The 17,709-nt window shown below is 37.2% G+C and overlaps 1 protein-coding gene across 1 annotated transcript; it reads right to left on the bottom strand.

Moving 5' to 3' along the window:
* Positions 1-12,252: 12,252 nt before the first annotated feature.
* Positions 12,253-14,251, bottom strand: LOC125264161 (GTPase IMAP family member 9-like). Its single transcript, XM_048183375.1, has 2 exons — positions 14,112-14,251; positions 12,253-14,022 (listed from the first exon to the last, which is right to left on the bottom strand). Exons 1-2 carry the CDS (start codon positions 14,116-14,118, stop codon positions 12,881-12,883), a joined length of 1,149 nt encoding a protein of 382 aa, XP_048039332.1. The 5' UTR covers positions 14,119-14,251; the 3' UTR covers positions 12,253-12,880.
* Between the last annotated feature and the right edge of the window lie 3,458 nt (positions 14,252-17,709).

Raw genomic sequence — 17,709 nt, 5'->3', positions numbered from 1 at the left:
CCTGCCCAATTGCTACTCAAAACTAGCCCATTCACGTTTCAGGGGGGTCCAGGGGACACATTCCAGGGGCTAAATATCATGTTATTTGGAGTCTTTCCAACCCACAGACATGAAATACAACCCGTGGCAACAGTGTAAAAGTAGCCCAATGCCGCAGGAAAACCACAGACTTGGCAACACTCGTTATACGTTGGATACTTAAGACAAATGGCGATAAGATTTACGAATGAGTGTTTGAATCATTCACTGAACCAAACTGCTTCGTTTAAAATACTAAGGAGACCACTGATCTAAATAACCAACATTAGTCATACAGAACAGTGATGCCCTAACTGTTGGTCGTGTATCACTAGGGTTTTGAGTTGATGGAAAGCTAATTGAATTACTTCATAAAATGTAAAATAAAATGAATACATATTTTTAAAATAAACGCAATCAAAATTTAACAAAATTGCGCAAAACCCTGAAATATTTCATTTGTTTACCTACATGTCATGTGACCATTAACTGACATCATAGTACCATAAACATGTTATTTTATTTATTTATTTATTGTTTGTTTGAAATGTTAGGCTAATTTAAAACCTTCAAGAAAATATTTTAGGGGTGCGGCAGATGGAAAAGTAGGGAATCCTTGATGTGGTGTTTCGAGATGCAAGTTTGGAACTATTTTTGTGTTACGTAGGCTAAGTCTTATGCAAGATGTAAATGTAAGATGAATAGTTGTGTTATGTATGGGAGACTTCAGATTTCAGTGAGATTTCAGGGGATTTTTTTTTTTTTTTTTGGGACAAATGTTTCCTTGTACAGAAAACACATTTAGGATAAATTTAATTTCTTTCCAATCAACTGTAGCTTCATGGTCAGGTTTCCTGTCAGGTTTTGTTTACATCAGGGTAAAGCTGCTTTATGAGGGTCTTGACAGGGAAATGATGTGTGGTGGTGTGATACTGTATAAGTATGTCTGAGTGCAGATTTAATGGATGGTATGAAAAAGGTCCTTTTACAAGTAGAAGGATCGATGTGAATTGTGAAAGGATGACTCATTGTGGGTTGTATAGATCATGCCTGGGGAAATTCTCTTTCCATAGAAATCTATTCTAGTACTTACTGTAATCTTGTGATTCCACTCACACTTGGAAAACTGCTGCTGAACATTGCTTCCAAGTAATTAGAGAAATTATTGTTCATAAATTGTAGACAACAAATCTTAAAAATCATGAAAAAAAATCATTATGTTAATGTCCATCCTGGAGTAAATGGCTGTTTCCACAAGTCTGTCAGAAGATGTCACTCATGCAACATGAAACTAAAGGAGGTCTAAAATACCTTGAGAAAACCGTTTAAAGGGCACCTATTATGCAAAATTCACTTTTACATGGTGTTTGACCATAAATGTGTGTTGGCAGTGTGTGAGCAAAACCACCCTAGAATGAGAAAAATCCACCCAGTGTTTTTTTTTTACAATCTCAATAATTCATAAGCACTGTCTCAGAACGCCCTGTTCTAAGATTGCTCTCACTGTGACGTAGAATTGCGCTAAGCCCCACCCACGTGGTTTGATTGACAATCTGGTTTTGGCATAGACCCCGCCCTTGGTGATCTGTCAACCATCCTCCATTGTTTCAACAACAGCCGGTAATGTCTCCTAAGAAACATAAGTGTTCTGTTGTGGGATGTAATAATGAACATAGTAGTTTTCACTTACTTCCGACATCAGAGCCACTGAAAACGCAGTGGATGGATTTTATTTACGAAGGAAAGGCGCCACTCAAAATTCCAAAATACCTTTATGTTTGCGCGAATCATTTTTTGACTGACTGTTTTGAGAACGAGGGTCAATTCAAAGCAGGTCTTGCTTCAAAGTTAATCCTCAAGTGTGGATCGTTGCCTACTGTTCGCGATCCAACGTCACCTCCAGAAGAAGTAAGTGTATTTAATGTTTTTTGAGCAAATAGTCATTTCAGTCGATGTCAGCCAATTCAATAACAAATGCGTCTAAAGTTGTTGTCGTCGTCGTCGTAGAATGTCTGTGTATATAATTTAAACCTTGTTTGTATAGTGTGTATCCACACGTATATATATATATTTTTTAAAGATATTGTATTAAAAACTGTGTATGTTTACTTAGCAAACGTTATCACAGTATTTGTGTTTGTAGTTTCAAAAAATTGCGCGAACGTTATCACAGTGTGTGTGTGTGTGTTGCACATCCATAATTGCAAAGGGGACGCGATTAAAACTCTATAAGTACATAAATGTATCAAATAACCATTCAGAGACGTCCTGCTCCATTCTCAATTGTGTTTCTTCTGCCGGAGTCTCTTCATCATCTGGGTCTGATTCCGGTTCAAACATGTACAGCTGAATGCCATACAAAACAGCGGGTCTCTCACTCTCAGCCATTCTGCTTCTACCGACTGTTTATTGCCATAGGTATGCAAGTTACGCCCTCATCCAAAGGCAGGGCGGGGATATGCAGCTCATTTATATTTAAGGTGGTACACACCAAAACAGCTCTTTTTAAAACAGGCCCCAAAATGACATTTTCAAATGGTTATAATAAATTAACTGTGGGGTATTTTGTGCTGAAACTTCACAAATACATTCTGGGGACACCCAAGACCAATATTACATCTTGTAAAAAGGGGCATAATATGTGCCCTTTAAGTTTCTACAGATAAAATTTTTTGCAATTCAAATGTTAAAATTCATTTAATTATAACACATTATATTCACATATAACAGTTTTTTTTCCTTCTAGAAGAGATTTCTATATTATTTGTTCCTATTTGTTACGATTCAGTTGTGGCAGAGATGAAGCTTAAACGGACTTCTACAAAAGATGAGTTTATTTACAAGGAGTGCAGCACAACTAAAGTGAACAATAGAACAGATAAGGAGTGAAGGGAGTGAGTCCATAATAAAGGGAGTGCAGATGATCAGGAGCAGGTGCAGGTAATCCGTGATGATGGGGCGATGACGAGGAAGTAAGTGCAGGTGTGGAAACAAGGAGGATCATGGGATATGGAGTCCGGGACAGAAGGGAACTGTGACACTATTATTATCACTTTCTTTTTTAAAAGATGCTGATGGAGGTTGAATGATGGTTCTTTTTGGATGTTTGATAGGCATGTGTCTGGACAAGTTAGGGTTTGTAGGTGTGTGGATTTATTACACTATAATAATTAGTCAATAATTAGTAAAGCAAAAGAGGAAACAAGGCAAAGCAAAAGGGTTTTTTGTTTGTTTGTTTGTTTGTTTTTTAGTTTAATTTAGCAGCACTGAGTGCATCTTTAAATAGGACATAACAAAGCAGCATACATTTAATTATTATGAGCAGTGTTCTGTGCTGGAGGGATCGGGGGACCCCCATAAGGCATTAGGGATCCCCCCATAAGTAAAAAATAATAATAATAATAGACTTAAGGGGGTCACCCTATTTTTCTAGTAAAGATAACAAAGACAAATCTGATTAAATTCACACAGTTAGGATAAGGTAAATTCTGTGAATTAATTATTTACAATCATTCATGTGACTGAAGTCTGTTTTTAGGCTAGTTGTCATGTTTATTTAAAATGTAAACACCCCTACATCTTAAAGGTAGGGTAGGCAATTGCGAAGAGGCTAGCAACAGCAAGTTAGCTTTGAAAGCATGAGATCCCACCCTCCCTTCAGAGCATCTCCAAAGCCACGCCTCCTTCAAAACACATGAACACATACAGCAGATTGCAATGAATGCAATGATTGGATGAGCGTTTTTTAGGCCTGAGGCACCTATAAAAGATATACAGTATGTACATGTTTAAATATTTAGACCACTTCTGTTATTGATTGCTATCAGGATGTGAAGAGAGTTTCAACCAGTATAACAAAAAGTGTTTATAAAACAAACTGCCTACCCTACATTTAAGACTGCTAAGTGCATGCTTGCTTGGCACCACTCCAGTGAAGCTAACTTAAAAAAAGAAAAAAGACTAATAAACCGGAGTCGATAAGAGAAAGCTTCTTAGACTACTGACTTTTTTGAGGGGTAATTTTTTTCCTCTTTATCTTTCTGCTATATTTATCCAGTCCATGTCAAGGCTTACATAAAGATAGGCCAAAGGGACAGTTAGCACCATTGCTCAGTAAGGCAGAAATTGTGACATTTTCCTCTCAATGTATTTTGCAGTCATATGTTTTTGTGGGTCTTCAAGTGCCTTATATCTAGTCAAGTCACTTTTATTTTTATAGCGCATTATACAATACAGATGCAGCTTCGCAGGAAAATAGCAGAATCGATTATGGAAACTCAACTATGGAGAGCTATGGCTATAAATCAGCTCTAAAAGACAACAGTGTCTTAATTTAGCTCAAATTTAGCTTATATGTAGTCATCCACTTCTTTTGCTATTGTTTCCCTTTTGAGGCTGCTGCTTTGTCAGCCTCTAAATCAAGTATTTCTTAGAGTAAGCCATTTAAAAGAAGAATCGCTCTGTTATATATATACCATTGCTTGGACTGAAAATGTGTGTGTGTGTGAGATATATATATATATATATATATATATATATATATATATATATATATATATATATATATATATATATATATATGAAGACTTCAGATGCAAAAGCCTCTAAGTGCCGTCTGAAATTTTCTTCTAAAATAAGCATTTTTATCAAGCTCGTATGTTTATGTTCAGTTCTTTCACTTTAATGGCAATGAAAAGGACCTATTAATTGCCGTACGCATGGTTTTATATTTACCGAGGTGACATGTATTATGCTAGGGGGGGTTCGGGGGCATGCTCCCCAGAGAAAATTTTGATTTGCTTTGTGTACATATATGCATTTTAAGACGTTTTAAGGCCAACTAATTGGATAACAATAGCTTTAAAACCATGTCAATAAATACATACATGCACGCAGTTTTGAGGCAGCTTTAATCGCATGTTTGGTAATTCCATATGACTTAATTTACCTCAGAATAATGAGGGCGCATGCCCGTAGTTTCTTTAGCGCTTTAGTTAAACTATAATAAAGTAATATGCAGCGCACGCCGGCGCATTTGCGCGAGCAATTCTTGAGTTCACGCGAGCAGAGTAGGCTATAGCCTAACGGCTGATTGGAGTTTTACTGACATAGCCTGACAACATCTCATCTGACCGCTGTTCACTGTTGTTCAGCTGAAGCTCCCTTTTCCGCGCTCGTTGACTTGCGCCTGGCGCTGAGGCGAAGTCGGAACGCGCGTCTGAAAAGTGTCCCGTTTGTTGTGGTCGTAAAGAGACATTTCTTTATAAACGCAGCGTTTTACTTGGCGATGTTTTAAAAAATATTTTTATTTTTGGTATTTATTATGCTCTGTTGGTGGTTTGTGGAGTAGCATCACCTGAGGGGGATTAGACAAATGCTGAATTAGAGACGGTAAAAGTGAGTGGGTCCAATATCATTGGTCTTAAAAAAAAATATGGTTCCGACGCCCATGCATATATATATATATATATATATATATATATATATATATATATATATATATATATATCAGGGGCGTTTCCTCCTAGTAGGCAAGGGAGGCAGTGCCTCCTCAAAAAAAAAAAAAAAATAGGATGAGAAAATAATCCATATTACATATAAAACAACACAAATATGACAAATTATGACATTAAAAAGAGCGCAAATCATGCGTATTTCTTAAGGAACACTTCCCAACAGCGACACCCGCAGGTAAAGGTACACAGAGGAGTCATGCTTTACAGTCTATGGAGTCATGCCTCCCTTTCCTCTCATAGAAAACCATTTAAAATCATCAGACCCCCGGCGTGCGGTGGGTTTTGTGGGGGTAATTGAGAATGACTGGGGGAAAGTCACGTGAGAGGAGGCAATGTCTCCATCGCGCTATGATTGGATGTAATTGGTTGTGATTGGATATGATTGGCTTGTGCGATAGATCCCGCCTCTCGTTGACGTGCGCGTTCCGCGCGTCAGTTTGACTGAACAAATAATGGCGTCAATCGGAAGACTAATTGAAAAGTAAGTAAACAGATCACAGTTATATATCACCGCTCTATGTCACGTCAAAATCAAACTTGAAATGGACTGAAAACATGATGACTGCGGGGTTTTTAGTGCAATCAGTTTGGTGAAATTAAAAATACAATTCGTTTCTGTGACAGACGGTGTTTAAGGAGCATGACTGATGATCCAAAATATCCTAGGTTGACAATTAAAAAGAAAAACCGCAATACACAAATAAAATATATTGTTTATATTATTATTGGCTTCAGTTATTATTTTGAAATGAATGTAGAAATGCTTAAAACACTAACTTGATGAGACTGACTTGGTTCTGAGAACATTACATTGTTAATATAAAATTACAAAATAGAATTGTATTTTGTTTCTTTTTTTTCTTTTTTGGTGTACTGTAAAGTAATGTTTATTTAACAAGGAAGATGTGTCAACTTTAAGAGTAATGCACATGAATTTGCATTGATTCATAAAAAAAAAGTGCCTCCTCATTTCAGAACACCACTGCACACCACTGATATATATATATATATATATATATATATATATATATATATATATATATATATATATATATATATATATTAAATATAGTGTATAAATATATTTTATATTGCAAGACTAACAATAACCTAACCCCCCACCCTGAAAAAAGGGATGAGATCCCCCATAAGACTTGATTCAATTCGAGCACTGATTATGAGTATTCTTTTTTATGTAAGCTACATGTTTGTATGTACAGCTGTATTAATTCATGTTGCACTGGGGCCATCTGCTGGACAGAAGCTCACCTTACATGGTTATCTGACACACCTTTAACTCTATTAAAGGGTTAGTGCGGAGGTCGGCAACCCGCGGCTCTAGAGCCGCATGCGGCTCTTTAGCGCCCCCTACGGAGCCCCTAAAGGGACATGGTGGTAGAAAAAAAAATGGGAAGGAAGGAAATTTTACTTGGTGGTGGAAAAAAAATTTGGGATGGGAGGAATTTTTTTTTTTTCAAATCTTTTGCGTTCCCTCGCAAAGATTGCGTTCCCTCGCAAAGATGTTTTGCGTTCCCTCGCAAAGATGTTTTGCGTTCCCTCGCAAAGATTGCGTTCCCTCGCAAAGATGTTTTGCGTTCCCTCGCAAAGATGTTTTGCGTTCCCTCGCAAAGTTATAATCGTTCCCTTGCTGTGAGCTCAGACAAACACTTCCTCTTTAATGTCCCGCTGGCTGGCAGTAGTGTTTTAGTTAGTAACATAATGCACACAAATAATGCGCGGCTCATAGAGTTTGAACTTGTTGGACTCAAAAATGAATGCAGTCAGTGCTTATGTCAAGCAGTTCGGTTGGTAATATAGGCTACTTTTCAGACGGTCCCTTCAGGCGTGTATCTCCGCCGCCTGCTCATAGAGACCAATTTATTATAAAACACATTTGAGGAAAATTGGGTTGTTGTAGCTTGTTGTCTAGGCTACTATGATTGGAAGTAGCTGCATTTGTGTTTTAACAACGTTGAGCTCACGAGTTATTAATCCGGGAAGCTCGAATCTGTGAATATATTGCCAACCGAACTGCTTGACATAAGCACTGACTGCATTTCTTCATTTTTGAGTCCAACAAGTTCAAACTCTATGAGGCGCATTATTTGTGTGCATTATTAACGTATGTTACTAACTGAAACACTACTGTCAGCCAGCGGGACATTAAAGAGGAAGTGTTTGTCCGATTATAACTTTGCGAGGGAACGCAAACATCTTTGCGTGGGAACGCAAAAGTTTTGCGTGGGAACGCAAAACATCTTTGCGAGGGAACGCAATCTTTGCGAGGGAACGCAAAACATCTTTGCAAGGGAACGCAAAACATCTTTGCGAGGGAACGCAAAAGATTTGAAAAAAAAAATTCCTCCCATCCCAAATTTTTTTCCACCACCACGTAAAATTTCCTTCCTTCCCTTTTTTTTTTTCTACCACCATGTCCCTTTAGGGGCTCCGTATCCCCTATTGGCTCCCTGGAGCGTTTTCAAAAATGTATGAAAATGGAAGAAAATGGAAAAAAATGGAAAAAAATGGGAAAAAAAGGGGGGGGGGGGGCGGTTATATATTTTTGTTTTCATATGGTTTCTGTAGGAGGACAAACATGACACAAACATTCTTAACGTTTTCCAATGCTGTAAAAATGTGTATAATAAATATTAAATTTCAACATTTCTGTCAACGAAGATTTGCGTCATAGCCTGCGACACACGTTTCAGCGCGGCGCATATGCATCGACGTCACTTTCCCGCCAAAAGCGCGCTCCCTCAGCTGGACTGAGTGGCAAAAGAACCTGCTGCATGACTAGATTAAATAGGGGAAACTGCGAAAACGCGAGTAAAAACAAACGAATTACACTAAAGGTTGGACTCGAAAGTGTTTCTTACAACTTGTCAAATAAACCTAATCCATGGATATTGACATGTAGCCAGGAGTCGTGTTTCCTGACATTTATATGTGCCTGATTTGACGCCAGGGAAATACATAAAGCAAATCTGCCTGTGAATATTTTATATAACTACAATACAGGTAGGTTTAAATCCGCGTTATCAATGTTATATATATATCGTCATATTGTCCAGCCCTAAAACATATAGTTTTATAGTATAGTTTTTGTCAGTGTTTATTATAAAACACACAATTATGCAGAATATAAGATGGAAAATATTTAATTGATGATACCTCATTATGTATTTGTAGCCTACTTAGTCATTTTGAGAGTAGGCTAATATAGCTAATAAACACTTACAGCCTGTGTTGCCTTCATATAAGGCTTATATAAGGCTTTTCATTTTTTGCGTCTCCAGACAGATTTGTTTTTTGTTTGTTTTTTTGGTCCAATATGGCTCTTTGAACATTTTGGGTTGCTGACCCCTGTGCTAGACATTTGACCCAGAGACTAGAGACATTTTCTTAACATTTGCAGAGTTTGAGAGAGTAATCCATATGTTCATTTCATCTGGACTTGACTATTGTTCTCTTTATTTTGGAATGAGGATATATTAGTCGTCTTTCAGATGGCCATGTTTTAGAGTTAGTATATGTAGAAAAAAGGTTTTTAGCGTTTTGAAATGTAGTTTGTATTTATTGAACAAAATTTGGTTTTAATGAACTGTTTGGCTAACTGTGTGGTGTATTGCTGTGTTAAAAGTTTAGAAAAAGCATTGGTAAATGCTTGTTACCAAAAAAAAAAAAAAAAAACCTTTCATGCTAATGTATAGTTAACCTGATAGCTGAAGAGCCACATTAAAAAGAATGGCAGCTGGTTAGCATATTAACCGATTAGCATGTTTATTTAATTAGCGTAAGACAACAAACAGTCATGATCTACTTCAGAGAGGTATTTCTCAGGAACGGTATAGTGAAAAATCCGTTCAGTCATTTCTGTACGACTCAGTCCAAAGATCATCTGAGCCGATTTTGAACAAAATTGGGAAAGATTTGATCGAGTGGTGGGAAAAAAATTAATTTACTTCAATATGGTGGACATGCAAATTGATGGAAAATGAAAAATGACATATCATCAGAATCTGCATAAACCAAGGAATGTAATGACACAAAGAAAACAAATTTTGGATAAAGTTGTAAAACAACAACAACAAAAGAAAACATATCTCTGGACCACTAGGTGATGCTGTGTTCAAACTACTCAGGTACCTTTAGGACATCCTGTCAATTAACCTTACTAAATTTTGTGTAGTTTATAAAATATCACAGTTTATGACTGTTCGGTTATCAATCCCAAGGCGTGCCTCATCCCAGTCCTCTTAATTGGCAATTAAGCACTGAGGGAGAGTATAAAGTCTAATTTTTATTTAGCTGGGTCAGAGATTATAAAGAAAGAGTACAAGACGTGTAGTATGGATTTAACCAATGAGAGAGAGAGAGTACATCATAAGCTCATGGTATAGGAAAGTGATACATATAGAAAAACAAGTCTAAATATGGTCAACTTCCGGCCATGTACCCATGCCTTACTGGGGATCCAAGAAGGCCCTCTTCCATACTTGCAATACAAAAGGCAGGGACCATTCCCTGTCTCCCCATTTGGCCCAAGTAGAGTTGTTCCAGTAGATAAAGAAAACCAGGGGCCTGTACCATGAAGCTGGATTAGCTGGCTATCCAGGTAAGTTTCAGATTAGTTTGCGCCAATCCTGGGTTTTAGATACCATGAAAGTAACTTGACTTTTAGCGGTGTTCATCGCCATGGTAACCTGCGCTCCACGGCTAACCTGCTCCGGGGCAGGTTATGTTCTGGTTCAGAGATCTCAAATTGAAATTGGAACAATCAGATGTGAGCAAAGTGACACTGACACACCCAACACAATAAAGTCACTCCCCCAGTTTCTCTTCCTCCAGATTAAATGTCATTATATAGTAAAAACAAATATTTAACAATGAAATTGTCTGGTTTTTAATTATAATTACTTTTTTTTCACTTACTATTTTATGATTTATATATGATTTGTATAATTATTTATATGTTATTTAGCATTTAGTTTCAATGAATATTAATATATATATATATATATAGATCATATGTAATATAAATAAGGTGTAAATATACTCTTTAAATATGACTACATGTGACCTTGTATGTTTGAGTCTCTATTGCTATATATTATCAACTATATAAACTAACTTCACAACTTTCACTTGCACTGATAGAAAAAGATCATTTCTTTTATTTGTCTTTCACAGACAAGTATTTTCCATTAGTGTAAATGTGTTTAAATTCTTCATTTTCAGCAAAAGAGTTTTGAATTAGTGATGGGATTTATGGCTCTTTGAGGGGATCCGGATCTTCGCGATCCGTTCCTTTCAAAGAGCCGTTCAAAAGAACGGCTCTTTTGGCTCTTTTTAAATATTTAGTCAGTTTTAAGAAGCCAGCTTGGGGGCATCTCAGTTTATCCTGGAAATAATCACTGGGAGGAATGATGAGGTGAGATTTGTAGTCAAACAATTAAAACTCGGATATCACACACCAATATCTGAGTTTGAATTATTCTGAAATATTGATTATTACCTCATTTGTCATGTGTGGACTATATTCCATAGGGTTGCACAAATCCCTCTGCTTAGACAGTGACATCACTATTTTGGATTTACCTTTAGTACAAAGTGTGTGTGTGTGTGTGTGTAAAGCTACGTTGACTTATGTTATTCATACAATACCTACTCACAAATAAACATCAAAAACAAAGCCGGCTGCAATGAATTTCTGTGCAAAACAGCTTTTACAAACACTTCCACACAAGAACATTGTTATCACACAAGAACATTTTGATAGAAAACAAAAAATATTTAAAGTAGATAAAATTAGAATAAATAAAATGGAAATGTCTACATACTACATACTATTACTACTGTAAACTTTGCAAATAGGACATCAGCCCCTTCAACTTCCACTCCTACCCAATGACAGAGGAACGCAGGGTTTTTTTCCACTGGAGTACTCACGTGAAGGATGCGTGCACAACTAATAACTAATATAATCATCACGCTATAAAGGGTTGGCCTGCGCTGGGTGCGCCCCTCCCCCTATAACTGTTCTGTCTCGCGGAGGAGCTCATTTGTGTGCATCTGTGTGAAACACGCATAGGAAAAAAGAACGACAGAAAGAACGGCTCCCCTCCAGCCGCGACTCGGCTCCCATCGTTCATGTTTATGAGCCGTTCAAAAGAATCGGTTCGTTCGCGAACGTCACAACTCTATTTTGAATGGTGCTGACTCTTGAGCGCGAGAAGTGAATCATAGTTTATCTCTGTTGCAAGGCATGTGATTGTTCACCACTGATGTCACGCATTCATGTGCACGTGCTCCACAAACTCAGGATCAAAGCCTGAGAAAGTTGATGATCAACATCATGGTATACCAATAAAGCCGGATTGGAGTGGTTTGGTTTTGTCAACTCGAAACTAATCCTATAACCCTGAGTTTGTTCAACTACCGTCATGGTACAGGCCCCAGATGTTATAGTATAGAATACAGCTTCAACAGAGGACAAAAGACCTTCTGTCTACATTCCTTCAATGCTGAGACCAACACTTTAAACATAAAATCTTTCAATGACAAATTTTAAAATGGCAGAAAGATGATTTGTCAGATCCTGGCATGGATCTATGATACATGGAATCCATAGATCCATAGAGTCTTAATCATTCATTTTATTAAATAGGTTTTCAATATAAACTTGGAATATTATAGCACTTGTTGCTTGTGTCACGGACTCACACACGAAGACGAGAGACAGATCCAATTGCAGGTAATTTATTAGGGAAATCCAAAATCGTAGTCCACAACAAGCATGAGTCAAAAACCAGGTATCAGTCCATAAAAAAATAACAAAAACAAAACACGGGAACAGGAAACAACACAGACTGGGAAAGTGAACTGAAAACTCCAGGAAGTGAACAGAAACAGACAGGGTATAAATAGACAGACACTGATTAAATGATACATGACAGCTGGTGGTAATGAAGTGATAATGGGATAATGAGTCCGGCAGTGCGTTATGGGTAGTGTAGTCAATGGGTGAAAGAGTCCAGGATGGAGTGCCCTCAAGTGGCAGATAGGGCACTCACACTATCGATCGTGACAGCTTGTTGACAGTGTAAGATAAATGATTTGACATTAAGCTTAAACATGTTTTTACACTGGAGTAAATAAACCAAACACACTCCTCATTTTGAAACACTAACACAAACCACTGGATGAGATTATCTATTACAGGAATAATTTTGAAAAAAGTCCACTCAGTTCATTTCCTGGCCACTAGGATTCGCTAAATCACTCATGCCCAAAGGGCCCTAGATACTAAGGATACATTATGCTTTTTCACCTCACAATAATGTTCAGTAGGCTATGTTACGGGGGTTAAATATAAGGGACATATATTCTTGTGCCCTCTCAACTACAACTATTCCGTTCTCATAGGTGGCTGCTGCTCCCATCAATATTGCATCAGACACTGAATCAGCTTCTGTTGCTGCATCCCATCCTGTAGCTCCTCCTGCAATGAATCCTGAAAGAGTTGCAACTGAAAGAGTAACACCGGCAGCATATGTACTAACCCCTGCACCTGCTGCAGTTCCTCCTGTGACCCCTGCATTTAGCGTAGCTGCTGCAATACCTGACCCTGCTGCTCTTGTTACTTCTGTAAGGCAGGTCCCCACTATTGCAACACAAAAGCCAATGCCCATTAAAAAAGCACCAGTTAGAGCCCCTGCTGATGCACCTGCAAATTTCATCAGAAGATTATCATGAACAGTCCTTTCCGCTCTTTCTCGCTGCTGGTTTGGAGACACATTGTCTTCATTTGTATTCATCATCTCCACTTGAATCATCCTCTCCACACTTTGAAGCAACTCATTGGTGTAGCGACGGCCGTTCCTTTGCACCATCCTGTTTATGGTATCCAGCAGATTTTTCACCTGAACCCAGTTGCTTTTGTACCCACAACTACAGGGGCAATGGAGACATTTTCTCCAGTATTTATTGTCAATGACATGACAGCGACCTCCACATCTATTAACAAGCTCCTGCAGGTTTGGATTTCTCTGGATAAATTCTTCGATGGTTTGACCCTCTAGTTCTTCACCATGAGTGAATAAAACCACTGCATGTCTAAAAGTATCCTCTCCCCAATATTCAACAATTCTATCCACAATCTCCATTTCTTGTCTTGTGTACCTTTTAACTTTTAGAACAATGACAAAGGCATCAATACCTGCAGTGCAATTAATAATGGACCTAATGATCTCAGATTTGATGGTCTCATCATCACGATCTGTGTCAAAGACTCCAGGTGTGTCGATAACGGTGATCTTTTGCCCATAAACATTTCTCTCTCCTCTTACAGATGTAACTGTTATGGAATTAGGTGAAGCGTCAGGTGTGAAACTGTTTTTTCTGAGGATTGTATTTCCAGCACTGCTTTTTCCATGTCCAGTTTTCCCAAGAAGGACGATATTTTTGTCTGTTGAAGACACGCTCGCTATTTGAAGAAGACATTTGTTATATAATGGTAATCTTTATAAGACAGGTATTATGTTTTTACAGCATTTCTTTTTACAGAGTACTTACCTCCCATTACCTAATTGATGTGAGTCTCTGCAATAAAAATAATACAGAGGTTATTCATGATTCTGACCCAAATGACCCTTTGCCAGGAGTTTGATTGGCAGGCAATCTAACCAGTCATAATGTCATAATGCCGAATCTGCCGTTATGTCCGACAAAGCAGTCAGGGGAGTTATGCTGCTCATGTGCAACTGGAAATTTGATAATTCCCACTTCTGAAATCGTGGTTACAAGCTCATCGCATTCAATTTTCAAAATGGGAGGGCATTCATGTGCAATATTTACCTAGGAAACTCGGATTTACAATAATTCCAAGAGCACGTGAAAGCTTGAACTTGGTTGGCTTGAAAATGGTGTGTACTGACATCTTTCTGTGGTTACAACAACATTTCTTCTGATGTTCATTCATGTTTATTTAATGCTATAAATTAACTAGATTAACTTAAATTAAGTTTGGCCATTAACTTAAGGTTAGTTCTCCCAAAAATGAAAATTCTCTCATTAATTACTTGCCCTCGTGTCGTTCCACACCCATAAGACCTTTGTTCATCTTCGTAACACACAAATTAAGATATTTTTGATACCAGAGAGACCTGAATTGCCAGCAAGACAATTAACACCATTTAAAACAATTCATGTGACTACAGTGATTCAATCTTAATGTTAAGAAGTGACGAGAATACTTTTTGTGCTCCAAAAAACTTTATTCAACAATGTCTAGTGATGGGCGATTTCAAAACACTGCTTCATGAAGCTTCATACTTTACAAATCTTTTGTTTCGAATCAGTGGTTCGGAGCGTGTATCAAACTGCCAAAGTCACGCGCCCCAGTGGTGAACCAATGAAATTTCAAAACACTTATGATGCAACGAAGCATCGTTTACTGAAATTACGTGACTTTGGCAGTCTGATACATGCTCTGAAACACTGATTCAAAACAAAAGATTCGTAAAGCTTCATGAAGCAAAGTTTTGAAATCACCCCTCACTAAATACGTTGAATAAAGTCATTATTTTGTTTTTTTGGCGAACAAAAAGTATTATCGTCACTTCGTAACATTAAGATTGAACCACTGTAGTCACATGAACTGTTTTAAATACGTCTTTAGTACCTTGGGCATTGAAAGTGTTAATAATCTTGCTGGCAATAGGCCTCTCTGAGCCATCGGATTTTATCAAAAATATCTTAATTTGTGTTCCGAAGATGAACGAAGGTCTTACAGGTGTGGAACGACATGAGGGTGAGTAATTAACCCTTTCGCACGTAAGTTTAAAATATTCTGACTGACCCCCCAGCGTGAGTTTTTTAAGGCGACTGTTATTTAGAACTTATTGCTTTATGGTTTCCATGGTGACGCGTCATTGCTTGTTACGTGACACACTGCAGCTGTAAGACTGATGATCTCCTTTTATTTAATTTTTCCTTTTTATTCAAAATATTCACAAAATTGTTAGCTATAGCATGAAATATCTAATATTCCGATTGCCAAATATGTGAAAATGGATGTGTTTTGCTGTTTAAACACCTTTATAACGATCATGTTAGTTGAGCCATATCCGCGATGGGCGCCGCCATGTTAGTTTGCGCCGCACAAAGAATCGGATCTGTTGGATTTACAACCCGTGAATTCATCCACTTCTCCCGAAATACATGACACTAAGTGAGTCGGTGAACTGGGGAAGAATAGAGTAAGCTTTAAAGTTACTTTCACAATGTGTATCTGATATGAATAAAATGTGTCGTCTAATTAATGGAAAGGGTTGTTATTTCCGCTTCTATAGACATCATTGTGTATTTTACAAACTCTAAATATATTGTTTTGTTAGTACTCATGTGTATTTAAATGTCTGAAAACTAAGCGCGCACGCACATTTGAATTTGGCAGTTGATCGTGATGCGCTGAACGTTCTAATCACACCGGTGTGATCGTACGCGTTAAAGGGTTAATGACAGAATTTTCATTTTGGGGTGGACTAAGTCAACTGTATTTATTATTTAATTTATTTGTTTCATATCAAAAGTAACCTGCTCTGTTTTGACTTCGACACGTTGTCAGTGTCCTCTTTGCTCCGCGGTGTATTTTTTACTGCGCAAGAACATGTGCGGCGTGAGAGTGGCATAGCTTGTCGGACATAGCAACAGTAACTAAATAGAGGAACAATTATACCCATCAGATTTATTGATATGTGCTCTTCACTATGATATTAAACATTACAATACATAACATTTATGTCAAACATCATTTTAAGTTTGCAGTGCAATATTAAAGGGAAAATGGTATTTTAAGAAAAAGGAAAATATGTTCTTACTGAACTGTTTTGCAAGTTCTATATTCATTTACTCTTCTGCTGTGTTTATTTATTTATTTGAAAGGAAACATTGAAAAAGTGTGTATTTTGAGGAACAGGTGTGTGATCTTGGATTGTACCGAACATACACATTGCTACTCTGGTGTACAATGTGAGTGTGCAATAACAGTGTGAGTGTTTCCAAGTAGCAAACGTGACGCAGGAACAGGGTAACCAGGTGATCAATACAAACAGAACGATGAATTCCAGAAGGTTTAGAACTGCAGTGGTATTATGGAAATCTTTTTTATAAATATTGACAACATAAGTCAATAAACAGGATAAGGAAATGTCCTACAGGTGTAAATCACATTATCATATCAGATTTTATGGTAACTATGGACGTTAGTTAACCCCCTTTGGAAAAACCTGTGTCAGTGGGGAAAAAAGAGCTATAATTCCCATCTGATTTACTATGTTCTTCTCAGTTAAAAAATTATATATGCACTGACCGGTATTTATGTTTTTAGAATTTTAATTAAATGGCCTTTTATGTATTCCTTTGCTGATGTGTGCACAAATAATAATATATTTTGATTTATTCACTTGTATGAATTAGCAGTGCCAATATGTTTATTTATGAAGTAATAATAATCTATAAAGAAAAAAATGCAAACATTTAGACACCTGGCAATACTTGAAATAAGCAATACATTTTTGAAAATTGTGAGACTTACCACATGAATCCAGGCAGAAGTTGTAGAGGATGTATAAGGGGTGTAACAGGATTTATGGCCCTGACTTTCACTTTCTCTATACTTATTATGCGAAGCTCTACATTTAGTTTTGTTCTCTTTGTTTTGCATGTATTCTATAAATTGACTGCTTCTGCTGCTTCAGGGAGGTGCCAACCTTTTTCTTATTAGACATACAGTATTAAGAATTGTGCCTTAAGCAAGGCACTAAACCCATTTATTTTATGGGTTTTAGTTAATAACATAACAACAGGCTACCAAAAAAATAAAAATAAAATGCAACTTCTTTTACTACTTGTACAATGAGCAAATAAACAATACAACATTTTCACTATTTCTATAGCACATTTAAAAAAATAAATAATAAAAACAGCAGCCATTGACCAGTTGACATTGACAAGTGCTTTCCAGCATAATAAATACAATATAAGCAATTACATACATCCACACAAATACAATTAAATCCTGTTCACTAAGATCTAAAAGCTATACTAAAAAGATACTTCTTCAAACTAGACCACAGATGGGGAAGATTTAATATGCATTAAAAAAGGCCCT

Source organism: Megalobrama amblycephala, linkage group LG3 (assembly GCF_018812025.1).
Source record: "Megalobrama amblycephala isolate DHTTF-2021 linkage group LG3, ASM1881202v1, whole genome shotgun sequence".
NCBI classification, from domain to species: Eukaryota; Metazoa; Chordata; class Actinopteri; order Cypriniformes; family Xenocyprididae; genus Megalobrama; species Megalobrama amblycephala.
Note: the sequence above shows the minus strand (reverse complement) of the source record. Positions and strands in the feature narration are given on the sequence as shown.